Source organism: Malus sylvestris, chromosome 10, assembly GCF_916048215.2.
Source record: "Malus sylvestris chromosome 10, drMalSylv7.2, whole genome shotgun sequence".
Lineage (NCBI taxonomy): Eukaryota > Viridiplantae > Streptophyta > Magnoliopsida > Rosales > Rosaceae > Malus > Malus sylvestris.
In genome coordinates this window covers 18,946,210-18,966,813 of record NC_062269.1, presented here as the reverse complement: position 1 = coordinate 18,966,813, position 20,604 = coordinate 18,946,210, and the positions used below count along the sequence as shown (strand labels likewise).

At 36.7% G+C, this 20,604-nt stretch overlaps 1 protein-coding gene and 1 pseudogene across 1 annotated transcript; both read left to right on the top strand.

The window, feature by feature from the left end:
- The first annotated feature begins 17,201 nt into the window (after window positions 1-17,201).
- LOC126585377 (uncharacterized) lies at window positions 17,202-17,964 on the top strand (annotated as a pseudogene).
- Window positions 17,965-18,821: 857 nt separating this feature from the next.
- Window positions 18,822-19,927, top strand: LOC126587461 (LOB domain-containing protein 37-like). The gene is made up of 2 exons (XM_050252535.1): window positions 18,822-19,124; window positions 19,342-19,927. Exons 1-2 carry the CDS (start codon window positions 18,941-18,943, stop codon window positions 19,803-19,805), a joined length of 648 nt encoding a protein of 215 aa, XP_050108492.1. The 5' UTR covers window positions 18,822-18,940; the 3' UTR covers window positions 19,806-19,927.
- The last annotated feature ends 677 nt before the right edge of the window (window positions 19,928-20,604 follow it).

The following is a 20,604-nucleotide window of genomic DNA, read 5'->3' as shown; positions in this document are numbered from 1 at the left end:
CTAAAAACAAGCTGTAAATTGCTTGAAACTTCTTATAATTTAATTAATACTTAGAACATTCATATATTCACTGGAAGTCATGTCTTGAATTATCCCCAAAGTATCCGTGTCCCTTTAGCCCACAGAAGGGACGTTTTGGAATAGCTTCAATTGGAAATGGAAACATCCAATACGACATCCTTCTAATCCAATGAATCCTCTTTTTGGCTTTGTATGTATGGCCAAGTGATGGAGAGATTTTTTAGTGTGCTTGGAAAACTTAATAGAACCCATGTCATCATATAATTAGAGGGACATTTGAAAAAACAATTGAAAAAAATAACATTTTCTCCAATTGTATAATGACATGCGTTGTTCCAAGCACAATAAATCCCTTGAAGTGATGTCCCATCTTTTATTCTCACTATTGTAAAAATCCCCGCCTATAGCCGCCTAGGCCCTAGGCGCTAGGCGGTTGGGCACCTAGACCTAGTGAATCGCCTGCCTAGCCCGCCAAGACCCCCCTAGGTTGCGACTCACATAGACAGAAAATAGATAACTTTCATTTTCATTTTATTTTTTTCAATAAATTATAAGAGACTTGTTGAATACTTAAATGAACACAAATTATATGTTTCTTTCCCATGTTTTCATTATGTTCCAATAGCTCATAATATATATGTCATTCTATTTTGTAGTTTATGATGAAATTATAATTATATATATATATATATATTAAGTATAAATAGACACTTATTTACACGAAATATAATATATTTAATTAAATCCGTTTAGACGCTAGGTCTCATCCTGCCACTCGACTAACGCCTAGCATTTTTCAAAACCTTGTTTATTTTATATGACCTAATTAATAGTATATGCTAGCTTAGTCCATAGTGACGGGATCGAGTGACCTTGCATTCGGAAGCATGCAATCCAAATTAAAGTGAGTTGTGAAAAGTTAATTGTATTGGAATCCCATTCTCCAGAAACTTCATTTTGTTAATTAACAATAAATTAAATATACTTTATGTAGCATTAGATTATTAATTGTATTCCTAATAAGATAAAAGATGCCACGTACCCGAGTCGCGACTATAACTTCAATGCTTTTACTTTGTCCATTTCTTCATCTTTATCATTAGTCCCATGCGTGCCACTTTCTTCCCAACTTCTGCGCCTTGTAAATATAGCCACTCACTCACTAACCCTTCAAGTGAAAATAACTTGTTCAACTAATAAAACACATATATGATTATGTATAATAACTTAATAAGGTTCTCCTAACATATTGTATAACTTTCTTAAATTTAATCAAAATAATACAATGTGAATCATTTATTTATATTGGTTAAGTACAATTGGTGACACCCTTTTGACATGTAAGGGATTATTATTCTTTGCAAAAGGGAAGGAAGAAAGTTGGGGATTCTTCTACCATTATATGGAAAAGCAATAATGGACGGTTGCTATTATATAAAATTGGTTTCCCAAAAGAATGGAATACACATTTACACCAACTTAATTGGCTGTTAAATCCAATCCAGCTAGACTCCCCACTCCCTTGTATGTTCTAAATAATGCTTAATTAGAGATGGTAATCATATCCTAGCAGCACTAAACATATTTTGGTCTTGCGCGCAAGAGTTCCATGAGTAGTACAAGCTATATATTACAGCCAGAAGCAAATAGAAATAGAAAGAAACAGAAATAGAATATCGTCACAGATCTTAGATAATATCCATGCAGAGGTATATATATCCAACGGTGGAGGAACGAAATTATGCGAACCACACCGTTGGGTGGAGACATGCAGCCGTCCCTCACCAAGTTCCTTGTAACCCAACCCAAAAACCCTCGATTATACAGTCGAATCAACCACGCACTCAACTTTAACTCCTATAACTTAACCCTAGTTAATCAAATCAAATGCTGGTTAATATTAATAATTACCTACGAGTAATAACTCGAGCGATTTTCACATTCCTCTTCTTTAACTATAGGTACCTGCATTCAAAACCAATCATTTTTCACCCTTTTTTTACACTCATGGAAGGAGTATTTTTTTATAATGCAGGTACGTACAGTTAAAAAAAGTAATGTCAAAATCCTTATGGAAGGATCATTAGAAACACTAATCTAGCAGTTAATTTGGATCATACATTCAAATAGAATAGTTAATCACTAATAGAAAAAATAGCTTGCATGACGAACAACAATTCGTCACACAAGAAGCACTTGCGGGACTGAAAAACGTATTCGTCGCGCAAAATAGAAAACATATTGAAAAAAAAAACTTGCACGTGACGAAAGAATTTGTCGCTCAATAATGCTTAGCACGGCGAATAATTGTTGTCGACGAGTAAAGTCAGGGCGGCGTAATTTTATTTGGCACGAAAAACTTGCGCGACCAATTGTTCATCATGCAAGTTCTAGTCAGCTTTGACCATTTAATGCAGGTGAATTAGAGGACATTTAATACAAATGTATGCGCGACAAGGCCTTCGTCGCGCATCCTAACTTTGCTATAAATAGGCGTTTCTACTGTCCTTATTCTTCACAATTTTGTTATCCTTATTCTTCACAATTCTATTCGTGCTACGATGGCGGATAAAAACAACGATAAAAGTGTGCGCGACGTCAACCCGCATGATTTGAGAGAGCATTTTGAGTTTGCTCATGCGATTGTTATAGCTATGGGGAATAATTAACCGACTGCTGAGTGGCGTTCTCGGAAAAATGTGCCCAAGAATGGGAAAAAGGCTGTAATTGATGAACTATTAGTAAGTATATTGTTGATGGTTCAAAATAATGAAGTTTGTGAAATTTTTAGTTATATGTTGGAATTAATTATTTGCATATATGTGTAACAGTGTAAGTATGCTTTTGATGATGAACCGAAAGAACAATTGATGAAGTTGCTGGAGGATGAATTGGAGGGAGGTTACAATCGGTGGTGTTATGAAGTCTTGCGGAATGGAGCAAGATCATCCAAATAGTAGTTTAAAATTCATGTTTTGTATGACAATATTTAAATTTCAGGTTTATTTATTTATAATTTATGTATTTGGACTTAATTAGGTTTCAATTCATGTTGGGTTTTTTTATTGAGACCTAATGTAAGCACTCTAGCTATCCTTGGTTTATATGTGTTTTTAAAACTTAATGAATATTGTACTTATGCTGAAAATAATTGTATGGATTAAGCCATTAATTATTTGTAGAATAAATATTTAAGGTATTAACTATTTATAGAATAATATTTTAAGTATTAATTATTTATAGAATAAATATTTAAAGTATTAATTAATTTTAGAATAAATATTTAAATTATTAAATAATTTTAGAATAAATATTTAAGGTATTAAATCATTTGTGAATATTTGTTTGTAATTATAAAGTTTATGCAAACATAGATATCTATGTTTACGTAAACTTTGTATATTGCGCGACGACACCTTCGTCGCTTAATTTATTGCACGACAATACTTCGTCGCATAAGATATTTTTGCGCAACGAATCCATGTGTTTGTCAAACAAAGCACGGTCAACCTGTGTTCAAACCTTCCAATTTATGACGCATTTTGCGCGACGGACTTAGATGTTTGCGCGACAAAAGGTGTCCTAGTGCTATATAATCATAGTTTAAAAAAGAATGGCCGATTCTAGAGAAGGTTATGGCTGAGGTGCGATTAGAGAGGTATAGACGGAAGCAAGTGCCGTACTTTGAAAGCAAAAATTTGGCTGAGGTGTACGCCAAATTTAAGTATGACATTGGGAATTTGGGAGGGATTTTTCTGCCGAGTTTGAGTCTTGGAAAAATGTTCCTGAGCAGTTGAAGAAGTCCATGCTGGGAGAGTTATCGGTAAGTTTGTGGTAAATAATGAACAATTATTTTTGTTAAAACGTAATATTTTTTAAATTAGTAATTTATTGTTATTGACATTAATGTAGGTTCATTGGGATTTTGATGAAACTGATAAGAAGCAACAAATTTATGTGGATGGGCTTTTCAAGCAGAGTTTCTGGCAGTGGAAGTTTGATGTATTGCGGGCGAGGGAGGATTGAAGTTAATGAGGGTTTTTTTTTTATTTTTTTTAAATAAGATTTTGTGGACTTTATATTTAATTTAATGAATACATATATGTTATGTGGATGAGTATTAATATTTTCATTAATTATAATTTCTATTTGGGATAATAAATCAGTTTTGTTAATTAATTTAATGTTTAATTAGATTTGAGTTTTTGATTTATAATAAAATAAAAAGTTACAATACATACAAATAAAAAAGAAAAACATAAAAAAAATATGCATTGTGCGATGAATGTTCCTTTTTCGTCTTGCAAATGGCATTTGAGTGACGAAGACTTTTTTTATCGCGCAAATGCCATTTGAGCGACAAAGACCTTTTTCGTCGAGCAAAGATATCTTACACGATGAATTACATGTTTCTTCACGCAAAATTGTTCGTCCTTTAGAATCTAGATTCAGCCATGTGCAGAGGCAAACTGCAAAAAAATTGCAGATTTTGCCTCTGCACTCATCTCTTCGATTTTGCTCAATTCAGCGTCCGTCATTTCCATTTTCTCTCAATTTCATCATCTAATACTCCCTCCATCTTCTTCTCTAGGTTGATCGAGCTATCTTGGTGTGTCTGGTAAGCCTTTTTTGTCATTACAGTAAAAGTATTAATGTAAATTCATACTAACGCCATTAATTTTGTTGTCTATAAGGATATAGTGTGTGATTAGTGATTGGTGGAGAACGATTGAGAAGGTATTTTCTTCATTTTATTTTTTAAACATAATATTAATTAAATTATGTTGAACTTAGTTTGTTATGTTTATATTGTGTTATGAAATTATATTTATATTATGTTGTTAAATTTGTATGTGACGTACAAATATGTGTTGTGATGTACGGAGTTAATTAAAATTAACTTCGTACTTGTTTTTTATTTTTAGTAAAACTTAGTTTCCCGTTCGAGGATTAGTTGGATTTCGCGCATAAATGCAAAAGCATGACTGTGGTCCAATTAATTCTTGAATTGTCCCATTATTTGGACAGTTTGATAATGCACAGTTATGATGCGTGGTTTATGGTTGAAGGATTAGGTTTCTGTTGTGTAGATTTCAGTGTCATCTATGTACATTCTTCGGGTCGTACACCTGAAGAACTGTATCGAGATGATGTCGAAATTCATCCATGTCAAAATCTAATCTGATGTAGCCGTAAATAGACTCGGCAATTTCTGAAAACGACACGAAAATAACGGGTTTCGGGTCAACACGATAACTTATCGGGTCATTATCGGGTGACCCGTTAAGAACCCGTTAATAATGGGTTCTTAACGGGTATACACGCAGGTAATCCGTTTCGACCCGTTAAGAAAAAAATTATTTTGATCATTTTAAAGTTTATTTACTAAAAGATTTATTATAAAATACAATAGCCATATTAATATATACAATATATTCGATATTAAATATATAGTTTTGGTATTATTATTCTATATAAGTTTAAAAAAGAAAAAAGGTTTTTGTCATTATTTATTTTTATTATGAGAGTTCCTTATTATCATTACTAGAATAAATTCTACTTAACATGTTGTTGTCCAAAATTAAAATAAACTAATATAGTATTTATATAGGCAATAAATAAGAAGACATACATACAAGTTCAAAAAATGTGAAACAATATATAAACACTCGTGATTCATCATTATTCCTCCATGAGTAGATAATGGTTACATCGTTTAGATTTTTAAAATCCTCCAAACCTTCATGAATAATGTTTTTTATTTGAGGGCAAAATTAATAAAATTAATAATAATTATTGTAGAAGTGTAAAAAATGTAAAAAAAATATGCAATCACTCATAGTGACAAACTTTACAACTTTCATGAAGGGTCAGCTTCGAAATCCAACACTATAATTCATAAACCTTAAATTTATATTTATCCGTCGATTGTCATTTACGCTTTATTCTTCTTACTAAATTTCATTTTTAAAATTTTCTTTTTTGAAAACATGATCATCTAGCGGATGTAAGAAGATGAACGGTTCAGATCTTTGATACCACGTTTCGATATTTACGGTTAACTGAAATATGAGTCGGTGTCATATAGTTTGTAGAAACTTTATAAACATCAAGAAATATTTTCACTAACTGTAAAACTCTGAATATATTAACAATGATCCAAACCGTTCATCTTCCTGCATCCTCTAATAGATCAAGTTTTCAAAAGACAAAATCTGAAAAAACAAAATTTGATGAGAACAATGAAGCGTAAATGTAAACAACAATCAATGGTTAAATTTTGATCTATGATTTATATGATTATAGTGGTGAATTTCGAAGTTAAGTTCTTCATGAAAGTTGTAAAGCTTGCCATTATGAACGTTTATATATTTTTTTACACTTCTACATTAATTAAAAAACTATTATAGACTTTATGTAAGTGAAAATATACTTAAAAGAAAAATGCATTTTTATGTTTTGGATGTGACAATATGGTATGTATATACTTATTTAGTATTATGTTTTTCATTTGATTATTTATTGGTTTAAAATATATTTTCCTTAACGGGTAACGGGTCGGGTCATATTACCTGTTAATATTATCGGGTCGATTTCGGGTCGGGTCATTTTACCCGTTTATTTTAACGGATGTTACACGACACAACCCGTTAAGATATTGGGTATGACACAAAAACGACACGAACACGGAAAACACGACACGAATGTCAGGTTTAGCCGTAAATTACGTGACATGACTATACATTCCCGAAAAGGATAGGGCCCTTACCGGAGGCATAAGGTGACATTATCATTTTGTATGAAGTTGTTGTGATTGTTGTATAGTTATTGTGGTTCCAGGAATTATGGACAGGACGTGGATACATAACCCGAATAGATGCGCGAACGAATACTTGGATGGAATCGAGGATTTTATTGACTTTGCATGTACACATAACCCGGGTGCAACTAGAATCTGGTGTCCTTATAGGACATTAAGGGAGACAATTGAAAATGCTCGATTTCATTTAGTAAGGAGTGGAATGATTGAGACATATAATACTTGGAATCATCATGGGGAACAATTAGACCATGCTTCGTCTTCAAACGACACAAGAGTGGATAATGTTGAATCTATTATGGATCCTAATGAACAAGTCATGGATATTATAAATTATGCTTTTCCATTTGCATCGACAAACACCAATCAAGAAGGGGAAGATGACGTGCTTACACCAATGGACAATGCAGAGTTCGAACTATATGAAAAACTATTAAAAAAATGCCAACCAAGAGTTATACCCAGGGTGCGAGAGCTTTTCCATTCTTACGGCCATTGTGGAACTAATGCACGGAAAAATAAAGTATCGTATGTCGAACAAGTGTTTCGATTACTTTTTAAAGGTTTTCAAGAGAATGCTTCCGAAGGACAATTGTTTGCCTAAAGACCATAGACACGAAGGTGTTGAATGGTCTTGGATTGGGTTATGAAAAAAATTCACGCTTACAAAAACAATTGTATATAAAACATTGGATAAATGCCCTACATGGAATGAGTTGAGGTTCAAAATGACATCTCATAATAGAACGACTAAGATCCCACAAAAAGTCATGCGTTATCTGCCCCTGAAACCTAGGTTGCAGCGATTGTATATGTCGACGCATACTACCACAGACATGCGATGGCATAAGGAAAAATGGGTAAACGACGATGTGATGCGGCATCCTGCAAATGGGGGAGGCATGGAAAGAGTTTCATCGAACGTTCCCCGAGTTTGCTGCTGATTCTCGTAATGTTAGATTGGGAGCCACTGATGGATTTAATCCATTTGGGGTTTTAAACCAACACCATAGTACTTGGTTGATTTTCGTATTTCCATATAATTTGCCGCCATGGAATGTATGAAAAAAGAATACATGATGATGACTCTATTGATAACTGAGGATCCTGGTAGGTCAATCGATGTATACTTACGACCGTTGGTGGATGAGCTAAAAGATTTACGGCCATTGGCAAGATGTTCACTTTGCAGGCTACAGTGATGTGGACTGTGAACGATTTTCCCGCATATGCAATGGTTTCCGAGTGGAGCATTAGGGGTTATATGGCATGCCCTGTGTGCAAGGAATACGTAACATCTAGTTAACATACCGAAAAAGTTTGTTACCTTGGTCATCGAAGATGGTTGCCTTGGGACCACGAGTGGCAAGAGTAGGATAAAGAGTTTGATGGGGAGAAAAAGCATCACCTCAGACCCAGAGAATGGTTTGGTGCTTAGATTTTGGAACAGCTTCACCGTTTGGATTTTGCTCCTTTTAGGATCAATGTCAATAAGAGAAAACCTTCCACACATATGAATTGGATGCACAAGTCTATATTTTTTTAGCTCCCGTATTGGTCCAAACTAAAATTGAGACATAACCTCGATACTATGCATGTTGAGAAAAATGTATTTGACACATTGGTCGGCACAATTCTAGATATTGAAGGCAAGACAAAGGACACGATCAAAGCTTGTCTTGATTTGGAATGAATGGGAATACGACGGGATTTATGGATGAATAGGGACAATGATAAAGCCACAAGGGATCTTGCATTTATTTTAATGAAACCGAATGACAAGAAAGAATTTTTAAAGTTTTTATCGTCTATAAAGTTTCGTGATGGGTATGCTTCAAATATCACACATTGCGTGAATGTTGATTAGGGTAAATTAGCTGGCCTAAAGAGTCATGACTGCCATATGGTTCTGCAACGCCTACTTCCTGACTTCTCTTGCCAGCCGATGTAGTGAAACCAATCATGTTGTTGTCCAGTTTTTTTTCTCAATTGACGTCAAGAACATTGCAAAAAACGGACGTTAATCAGTTGCGCCATGACATTGTGCAAGTTCTATGCAAGTTTGAGATGATATTTCCTCCAGCTTTCTTCACAAGTATGATACACGTGATGGTTCGCTTACCAGAGGAGGCATTATTTGCTGGACCAATCAACTTTCGATGGATGTATCCAATAGAAAGGTATATATTCCTCGTCTTTTTTATTAATCAATATTAAATATATTACAATTAGTAATATGTGTATTGTATCTTTTTCTTTTGGCAAGCTTCTCGAAGACTTGAAGAAAAGTGTACAAAACAAAGCGAAGCCCGAATGATCCATTATACAAACTTGGGTGGCCTATGAGGTGCTTACATTTTGTGGAATGTATTTAAAGGATGTTTGTACCATACTTAGGGCATCCGTATTTAAATCTTGTATAAATACTCGGGGGACTCAAATGTAATTATGTAATAAATGAAGGGACAAATATCTAATAAGTGAGGAGCCCTTATTCGATAAAAGGACCCCTCACTCTCCTCATTAAGGAAGGCCAATTCTTAGGCCATGGGAAAAGCTCTCTCACCCTCAAAAGCTCTCTCTCCCTCACAATCCTCTCACAAACAGAGAAGTACAATATCAGTGTGGACGTAGCCCGAACATTGGGGTGAACCACGATACATCTTGTGTTATTTACATTTCTTGCAGATTCACGGTCAGATTTACGTTGCTCCAAGACCTCCAGTTTTGTGCATCAACATTTGGCGCCGTCTGTGGAAAACGACATGAAAAGCTATGTCAATCTTCTCTTAATTTTTCATCTCACCACCGTGAAACCTCACCACAATATCCACCGTGAATCTGCTCACCTAAAAACCATAGATCCAAATTTCTCAATCCCAAATCCCCCAAAACCCATGAATTCTCCAAATTTCCCAATCCACCAACAAACCCAATTGATTGATTCATAAAAAGTTCAAAACTTTCCACTTTCCCACTTCCCCATATTCCTTAATTTGATTTGATATAGTGAGCCGGATCTCTCAAAGTTTATCAGGCTCGGAGCTGCAGGACGGTCATGGCTGACCAGTTCAAGGACAAAGTCCTTCATTCGTGTGAACAGCTCTCTGGGATGGAAGTCTTCAAGCCATCCTCTCTTCGACACTCACTCACAGATTCGAATCCACCTTCGCTGCTTTCTAATAAACCCGGACCAACCCAGACCCGCCAAAAAACCAACTTCATAGAAGCTACCCATCGACGAGACCTTGCTCGACAACCCGGATTTGGGTCCCTTTCTGCTAAAGCTCGCCTAGGACACTATCGAGTCGGGTACGAGAATGGGGCCAAAGAGTTACAGTCTGAGAGAGAGAGATGGGTTAGAGATGGCATTGAGGTCGAACACCAGAAGCAAGACGCGGGTTAGGTGGTACGAGCTGGGTCGGACTCTCGGGAAGGGTAATTTCGCCAAGGTTAAGTTCGCTCGCAACGTCGAGACAGGGGAGAACTTCGCGATCAAAGTTCTCGACAAGGAAAAGGTCCTTAAGCACAAGATGATCGGTCAGTTGGGGAAATCACAGAAAATGAAAATGTTTTCCGCCAACGAGCAGCGCCTCCTGCGAGTTCTCTGTCTCGGACTTGAAGAAGAAGGTCATGGCAAAGACCGTCTTGATAGTGTCTAGCCCACCTGAAGTCTCAACAGCTGAAGGTGTCGGCTTACCTGTTGCTGCCCTCACATCTCACAAGCGTTTCATGGAATCTGCTAGGATCAAGCTAGACAGAAAAGGCCAGCAAAAGAACATATTGATTACTGCTGCCTTTGGGGGCGTGGGTCAGTATGCAGTCATTTTACAGTTGGAGTATACTGACCTTTACAACCAACAAGCGGAAAACGAAAAGCAACAAAGAAGATGCCCACACTTTCATCATGTATGTTTCCCATTTTCTGAGAAAGCAAAAGCAAAGCAGAAAAGAAAAGAAGAAAGTAAAAGCAAAAAGTAAAAGCAGACATAATTGCAGTGGTGATGGCATGTAGAAAAAGGAATTATAGGCGTGACCCATTGAGCTGAGGGTCGAATTTATTTTTGAATGATGTGATTTATTTTTCTTATATTTCGGACATATCTGTATAACCCCATCAGAGAGTAATAATAATAAAAAAATAAAAAAAATAAAAAAAACAGCAAGCCCAAAATAATGGGTTGGAATGTTATGTGGAAGGCGAAAGCCCATATGCCTAAAAAAGCCAGGCCCTATGGCTTCACTTTTATTTGGCACCCTGCCGCTATTATCACCAACCAGGTGATCGAAAGTACGCCCAGTACTTTAAATTTATTCGGCACCCTGCCGCTATTATCACCAACCATATAATCAAAAGTACGCCCAGTACTCCAAAATTATTCGGCAGCCTGCCGCTATTATCACTAACCAGGTGATCAAAAGTACGCCCAGTACTCCAAAATTATACATGAGCATTACTCGTGTCAATCATACATAAACATTCATGAGCATCACCCATGTCAATGATACATAAACATTCATGAGCATCATTCATGTCAACATTCATGAGCATCACTCATGTCAACATTCATGAGCATCACTCATGTCAACATCCATGAGCATCACTCATGTCAATCATACATAAACATTCATGAGCATCACTCATGTCAAATCAGCTTCGAAAGCTTCATTTACAAAGCTCCAGCTTCAAAAGCTTCATTTACAAAGCTCAAACTTTAAAAGCTTCACTTGCAAAGCTTCACCTACAAGCTTCAGTACAAGGTATACAAATACCGCCTTCGAACAACCACCACTTCGGCCGATACATGGATTCAATTTGAAGTTTCTAGCCAACAGACTTTATTGATCGAAGACTTGGGGGACTACATTATGTACCATATATTGGGCATCAACTAGGCCTCATGAAAAGTACTTGGGGGACTTAGCCCATTCTTTATGTACTGAGGAGCGAGCCCTTATTCTATGAAATAGACTCCCTTACTTTCATTAGAGAACACCCATTATTCATGTACTGAGGAGCGAGCCCTTATTTTATAAAAGGGACTCGCTCACCTTTATTAGAGAGCATCGCCGCCAACTGAGCAACCGTCTCACCGCAAGCATCACTCTTAACCCATCACTTATGTATTGAGGAGCGAGCCCTTATTCTATAAAAGGGACTCCCTCACCTTCATTAAAGAGCATCGCCGCCAGCTGAGCAACCGTCTCGCCGCAAGCATCACTCCTAACCCATCACTTATGTATTGAGGAGCAAGCCCTTATTCTATAAAAAGGACTCCCTCACTATCATTAGAGAGCATCGCTGCCTATTAAGCAACCGTCTCGTCACGAGCATCAACTCTAGCCCATCATTTATGTATTGAGAAGCGAGCCTTTATTCTATAAAAGGGACTCCCTCACCTTCAACGCCATAAGCCGAGCCAACCAAAGCAACATAAGCCACAAACCGAGCAGCCTCGCAACATGTGCTACTTTTAGTTAAGCATCATTTCAGATTGAGCACCGCCTCATATCAAGCATCAGTTCAAGATGACATCTAGTTACTTCGGCCCACACATGGACTGAATTTCAAGTCTCCAGCCAAAAGACTCTCTTGATTGAAGACTTGGGGGACTACTGTTTGTACCATACTTAGGGTCTCCGTATTTAGATCTCGTATAAATACTCGAGGGACTCAAATGTAATTATGTAATAAATGAAGGGGCAAATATATAAAAAGTGAGGAGCCCTTATTCTATAAAATGACCCCTCACTCTCCTCATTAAGGGAGGCCAATTCTTAAGCCATGGGAATAGCTCTCTCACCTTCAGAAGCTCTCTCTCCCTCACAATCCTCTCACAAACAAAGAAATACAATATCAATGTGAACGTAGCACGAACATTGGGGTGAACCACGATACATCTTGTGTTATTTACATTTCTTACAGATTCACGGTCGGATTTACGTTGCTCCACATTTCTTGCAGATTCACGATCAGATTTATGTTGCTCCAAGACCTCCGGTTTTGTGCATCAACAAAGGATGTTGAGACAACTTTCAATCGTCCTCCTCGCAATAATGACTGGGGTGTGAGAAAGTAAAAACTTTTAGTTTTTGCCCAAATCGCTTGGCCATTTGGAGATCCGATTTATGGCGAGTCGTTTTCCAAGAAGGACATAGAGGTAGCATATTGGTTTGTACTCAACAATTGTGACGAGACACTATCATACCTAGACGAGCATGAAAATATGATGAAGCAAACACATCTTTCACATTTGTATGCCTAGAAACACCGTGAATTGTTTCCGCAGTGGTTTCTCAAATATGTAAGTTTGAAGTGTTTTGTATTGGACATATATATTATACCAATTAAGTTGCTCGAACTAACAAATTTAAATGTTTGTCTAATATTAGGTGAATCAACTAAAAGCATCGAATTCCCCCGCGTACAATGAAGAGTTATATAACTTGGCATTCAGACTAATTCATGTTGAATTGTATTCGGTTTTCCATGTCAACGTCATCAAGTTCTTAGTGGGTGCACGAGATGACAAGTTGTGTACGTAAAACGGCGATCTTCATGTCCCTGGGGGAAACGCATTCTACGAAACTAATTTCAACGATCCAACCATCAAACTTGTTTGTATATGGTTCAAGATCGCATACGCCAAAAATCGCAAAAAACAACCATTCAAAGATCAAGTAAAAGGACTAAACTTTTCGACGGTTATAAATGAAAAATCACGATTTAACAGTTATTTTAACTCCAATTTTAATGATTTTTTACAGCTACACTCCTTGATCCTATATGAATACAATGAATGAATTCGATCTTCAATTTAAATTATTTACACTAGTGGATACCACAAAATCTTATGTTATACTTAATGAAAGTATAAATAAACTCTAAGTGTTAGTGAATCTATCTTTTTGATAGGATACGCATTCTACGAAACTAATTTCAATGATCCAACCGTCAAACTTGTTTGTATATGGTTCAATATCGCATATGCCAAAAATCGCAAAAAACAAACATTCAGAGATCAAGTAACGAAACAAAACTTTTCGACGGTTATAAACGAAAATTCGCGATTTAACGGTTATTTTAAATTTAAACGGGAATATTGCGTGACGAATACATATATTTCGTCGCACAAAGTATATTTGGGCGATGAAATATATGCATTCATCGCGCAAATGTCTGAAATTTCAATTAAGGTGCTTTTTTTTTGTAGAAATTTTAAAAAACTTGCACGAGATTTTTAACCTTGCGAGACAAATGCTCTGTCGCGCATTGGGGTTACAAATTGGGGGTTAGAATTAGAAATTTTTGGTTTTTTTTCTTTTTCAAATTGGGGGTTAGAATTAGGGCAATCGGGTTAGATTTAGGGTTCGTAAATTGCGGGTTACATTTAGGTTCTTAAATTAGAGTTTTTAGGGTTCTTAATTGGGGTTAGATTTAGGTCTTAAATTAGGGGAATGATTTTGAGCAATGAGGTTAGATTAGGTTTTCTTAAATTGGGGGTTAGATTTAGGGTGCTTCTATAGGGGTTAGATTAGGGTTCTTAAATTAGGGTTTTATAATTTCAAGTAAAGGGTTAGAATTAGGGCCTTGTCTCACTCTTGATTGAATTTTCTTATTACCATGCAAATTGATTCAGTGTGTTGAGAAATAATGGAACTAAATCAACTTACTACTATCTTTAGCTTTGTTCCTTGGTTTTCCGAGTGGGGTTTTTGCTACTTTGCAGTTGGATTTTGGAATTTGTCTTATTAAATTGTAGCACATTTGTAAATGATTGTAAACAAGATGAGGTTTGAGAAGCCAATGTTCTTTCCTACAGATACAATTAGTTTCAATAAACTATCTAGCAATATTGTTAATTTGGGAGTTTTGCATTTTTTTTAGATTTCCTTCATGTTGAAGTTTATTTGGAATTGAAAATCTTTTGCGGTTAAAAAATTAAGTGGCACTCAAAACAATATATCTAAGATGGCCTTGACCTTTGTTGATTTGTGGAATATTTTGAATCATCAAGTTTTTTCAAAAGTTCAACCATCTCCCTTCTTTTTCTCAATGTAATTAAAAGGTTGCCGGTTTAGGTTGTGCTCTAATCTCAGTTCCCGTGTATGCTTTCTTGGCTGAATTTGGATATATTTGAGAAACAAGGGGAGACAGAGTCGGATGGCATTTCTTGTTTTTCTCTTTTGATGTATGCATTGTACGTGCTCTATAGAAACCTATGTGTAGGTCTATATAACTGTAAACTTGAATTTCCGACATGTAATTTTGTATCCTAAACAATTTTGGTAAGTGTTCTCATTGCACTTGGGGCATGCTTATAATATAAATACATGATCACCATCCTTAAGTGCTAATTAAGCAAATACTAAGAACTAAATGGATACCTTAATGACTTCTTCTAAGCTGCTCTTCTCCCTTACTGTTCTTACTCTTTTGTTGTCTATTTCTCCTCCGTCTTGCTCTTCTATTGAAGATGATCATGGCATTGATTTGCTGATATGTCTATTTATATCCAATAGTCATATGATTTCTATATGTAATGTGGATGTTTAAAGAGACTGAGAATCACTTTATATGGTCCCTTTTCTCATTACTACTTGTGAAACTATTAAGTGATTATGTTGCTTAGTACATATACACACAGCACACACACACAACTTGCATACATGAACACACACACAGAGTACATGGAAAATTAGCATACATCAACACACAGACACACCCAAAATTAGCATATATACATGGACACATACACAAACAGTACACACACACACCCACACACACAGAGCACGTACATACAGACGGACACATACGCTCATAGGCTATGATTTTGCATCCAACTACTCCTTTATGCTAGTTTCTTCTTATAAGTTATAATTGTTGGGTCTATATCCTATCTGAATTGATTAGTTTGTGTATAGTATATCAGTGTTAAGTTTTGTTTCTGCCAAACTTGAATTGGGTTTAGAATTTGGGTCATGTGTATGGTAAGTTAAATCTTTGTGTACAAAAAAAATTGATTTCCAATTTTGTAGATGTCTCACCTCATTAGAACCCGGAAGCTGGTGACTTCTACACCTCGTCCGACGGTTACACCTAGTCCGACGACTACACCTACTACTGCAGCCACTGCTCCAGCAAAGATGGACCATAGGCCAGTCAATCCAATTGATCCAGTTGGTCCTCCAATCCCACAAGCGCAGTCATCGTCGACTTCTTCGGTGGTATTACCTGTTAGCACCCAACGTACTCACTGGCGCCCCCGCACTATGCACCAGATATGGCCATTGGGATCCACAACCGATACCTCGGGTACATAGCCAGGTATACAATCCTAATTCACTCCCCCATTCCCATGTTAACTAAGTTTTGTTATTTTAGATTCAATTTGTTATGTCATGTAAGGATTAAAAAGTTGTCATCGTTTTGAATCTTTTATTAAATTGTTGTGATCATTGTGTTGGATACGTATATTGTTTATGTTATTTTCAGGGTTTGGGGAAATGTTTTAATTATAGGGGAGGTTATGCCGAAATTTTAGTAGGATTTGTTATTAGTTTTGGGTTAATGATTTTTTTTTTCATCTCTTTGCAGTGAAGAAAAACACTCAGGGACCTTGTCGGCAATTGAAGACGGCGAAGGTCACCCAGGTGACCAACGGTCGTATCCCAATCGGATACGATGAGCGACATCAGGCAGCACCAACGACGGAGTAACATAGTGCATTGGCCCATGACGTTGAGCATGTCATGCGGACCTTTTGCCCTATGATGTGGAAGTCTTAGAAGGCGATGTCGGATGAGACAAAGAACAGGGTGCGCAATCAATTGTTCGTAAGTAGTGTCACCTTTTTAATGTTTTTCATGTAAAATTTATTTATTTATATTTATTACTGTCTTTTATTACTAATACTTTCAAAATATTTGTTTCATTGCAGACAAACTACAATTTGGAGGACATGGACGGGGACATGTTCGCGTACCTCAATCAGCTCTTCTCTAAACGCTATAAGCAGTGGAAGAATGACTTGCATCAATGTTTCTAGCAGTTTGATGATTCACAAGTCGCTCTTGATGAGGGTTGTCCGAATGAGTTGGAGGACCAACAAGATAGTTGGGTTTGGCTTTGCAGTCATTTTCAGGAGCCGACCTATATGGTGTGTTTCTAATTACAACTTCTTTCATTTTACTTTTTAAAATTTTTACTAATGTTTATTATTATTTTTTTAATTTTCTTTAAGTATTACAACTAATATGTTTATTTTTTGTATAACGGAAGAAGTTGAAGGTGAACAAGATCAATCAGGAGAAGAAGACTCTTCTCCACCATTTAGGTTCGAGGCCTTTCTCCTATGGGATGGAGGCATGACGGAAGGTATATATTACAACTTTCATTTCCAATTTTAAAATGTCGCTAATAATTTTTTTTTCATACTAACATTTTCCATATCTTTTTCGATTTTAGGAGGGTTCAAAATTTTCGGAGATTGACGTCTTTGCTGACGTTTACGTTCAGCCTGGGAATGAGTTGACCAAGTCCCTTCATGTAAGTACTTTCTTATGCATTAAATATTTATACTAATTATTTCAAATTGTTTTCTATTAATAATCCATGTTTTTTTCCCCAGGCGACTATGGTGGAGAAGAGTTAGTTGGTGCTTCAGGAGTCCGCCTCCTAGGTTCCCTTGGACACGCTGATCGAGTATGTGGATTCCCCTAAGGATGCAAGGTTTCACATTGTCACAGAGACGTTGGACCAGACTTTCGGTCGAAGGCCAGGGACATATTGTCAGGGGATGGGAAATGCTAGGCGGTGGGAGAGTGGAGCCTCGTTATCCTCACAATCAAAGAGCCAGGTTACGACTTTGACGCATGAAGTCTCTAGCTTGAGGAGTAAGCTGGTATCGTACAAGTCTCAAATGTCAATGCTTGTACAAGCCCTCGGTTCCTCCAAAATACATCTCCCCGGTTTTTCTGCACCATCACCCTTATAACCCTTCCACACCGAGCAAGCACAACAATCAGGCCCGTCAACCTCTGACCCCGTCCCCACCCAGCAACAAGATTACCAAGCACCTCCGAACGACATGCCTATAGATTTTGCCACTTTCTTTTCATAGTTTTGTTCCCGCTTTCTTTTAAAACTTTACATTTGTACGTACATTTTTATTTATATTATAAATATATTTTTTAATCATTAATTTGCTTTTTTTTGTCATTAGTATGAAATCTTTTTATTTTTTTATTTTCCTTTTATTCTATTTATTTTTTTTATTAAAAATTACACTTGCGCGACCACGACCGGTCATCGCGCAAAATTAAGCGCGTCTTATTTATTCGTTGCGTATTACCACGTGCATCTTACATCTTTCATCCTATTTATATCGTATGACAAAAAAACCTTTGTCCGTATAACTTTAGTGCGACAACTAGTAAAGTGTCGCGCAATTGTTTAGAGGTGCGACGAATTTGAAAGTTTTCATCGCGCAATGTCTTTTTTCACGACCTTTGCGAGACGATTTCCGGGTCACCATAGTTTTTGTGTGACCAAATAATGCTTTGCGCGAAAAAATATCCCTCGTCGTGCAAACTGTTTATGTTAGTAGTGAATCATTGAACACCAATTGTAATATCTAAACTATATGCTTCAGAAATTATGAACAATTATATATTCATGTAATATATATTGACGTATGTTTTTAGATTGTTAATATAAACAAATCACAAACTTATATAATCCCAATATTTACATAAAATACTTTAATTAATGTGTTGACATTGTAAATTCATATCAACAAACTATTAATCTAGTGATATTCTTCTTTAGTTAATGACTGTCCTACTACCTCCCCCTATTTATTTTTATTTTTTAAAGCTAATATATTGTATACGTCAGGACCTGATAACATTTCCCACTCTCACTCACTATATATACAAGTCATGATGCCAATTATAACACCCTCCCACATTTCCAATATAAATTAAACGCAGGCTAGTCCTGCATGTGGGTTAGATCATCTAGTCCTTCTGTTGTTGTCGTCGACGTCGTCGTCCAAGATCAGAATTCGATCTGTTACTATATATTAATGGTGAAGAATGAGTTGCAATGGATGCCGAGTTCTAAGAAAGGGTTGCAGTGATAACTGCATCCTTAGGCAATGCCTACAATGGATGGAAGACCCCCAAGCTCAAGCCCACGCCACCGTTTTTGTGGCCAAGTTCTTTGGCCGCTCCGGCCTCTTCTCCTTCATCAACGCAGTCTCTGAGTCCCAACGACCCGGTATATATAAAGTTTTCCCTTATCAAATCAAATTCGAAGTATGTGCATACAGACGTTCACACTGCAATACGTTGTTTTTGCATGATGATCTATCAAGCATGCAAAAATATTTAAGTATGCAGTGGACGTCTGATTTGAACCGGCATATGTGTGTGTGTGTGTGCAAATTATAAAGATATCTACGATCTCTGATGAGGATTAGGTTTTCTTGGTTTAGCTTTGTTTCAGTCGTTAATATTTGAGGCGGTGGGGCGGATTATAAATCCTGTAAATGGGGCAACAGGGCTTCTTTTGAGTGGGAAGTGGGAGGTGTGCCAGGCGGCGATAGAGACGGTGTTACGTGGTGGCGCGTTGGAGCCACTTCCCGAGTATAGTCGTGACAACCATTATGTTCGTGAACATCAGGTTCGAGTAGAACAACGGCAATCCACCAAGAAGAAGAGGCCTAATTTTGCTGTCGATGATATTGAAGATGACGTGGCTAATTTCCAACCGCCCGATCTCAATCTATGCTTGACATCTGCAGCTGGGTTGACGTCGATGACGAAACGGAGGGATTGTAGAGCGGCAACGCCGTCAGTTGAAGACTCGGAAACGACAACGTTGGGGAGTTCTTCATCAGAGAACAATTGTACTGCTGGTAATTTAGAGAGAACAAAGCTTCTGAGGTTATTCATTTGAAACCTTCTTCTCCTCCGTTTTGTTGTTGCCGAGTAAATAATCCGTGGGGAAGAAAATATTTCCACAAATTATTAAACAATCTTTGGTTGTATAAGCATAAAAGCACTCTTGCATTGCGTTGATTTTTTACCTTTCACTATAGATTTGAATCATTTGATCTAAAGTTTTTTTTTTTTTTTTTTTTTTTAAGGATTAATTATCTTAAGCCTCCAATCTTTTAGTATCATTCTAAATTGGCCTCAATCTTTTTAAACATTCCAAACAAGTACCCAACCTAATGTCATATCCGTTAAGTTTCAGTTAAATGTTCCGTTAAACGTACATGTGACAACAATAGATCCCACTTATTTGCTTACTGACCCTATAATAATAATAATAATTTCTTCTAAAAAGCATGAAGAGGGAAAAAAAATTCACAAATAAAATGAAAAACAAAAATGAAGAACGGGAAACTCCTAACAAAGAAGAGGGTTAAGAATTCAAATAGGGTCTCCAGGAGCTTATTTCTGCTCATGTGATTTCCTCATTCACCAATTTTCGGCTAGTAAAGCTTCCAGTTCTTCTTGTGGGGAATGAAGATGGTGGTGACCGTATCATGCCAATCCATACTATTTAAGCAACCTCCATGACCTTTTTCTTGATGTTGGCGGCTTGAGTTGTAAGGTGGAGTTCTTGGTTGTGCATTGGGTTTGGAGGTGATGGCTTGAAGGGGGTGGTGGTGACCCTCACTTGATGGAGGTCATGCTTCCATGACTTTCTATTGATGTTGGAGACAAAATAAGCCCTAGTTAATTTGATA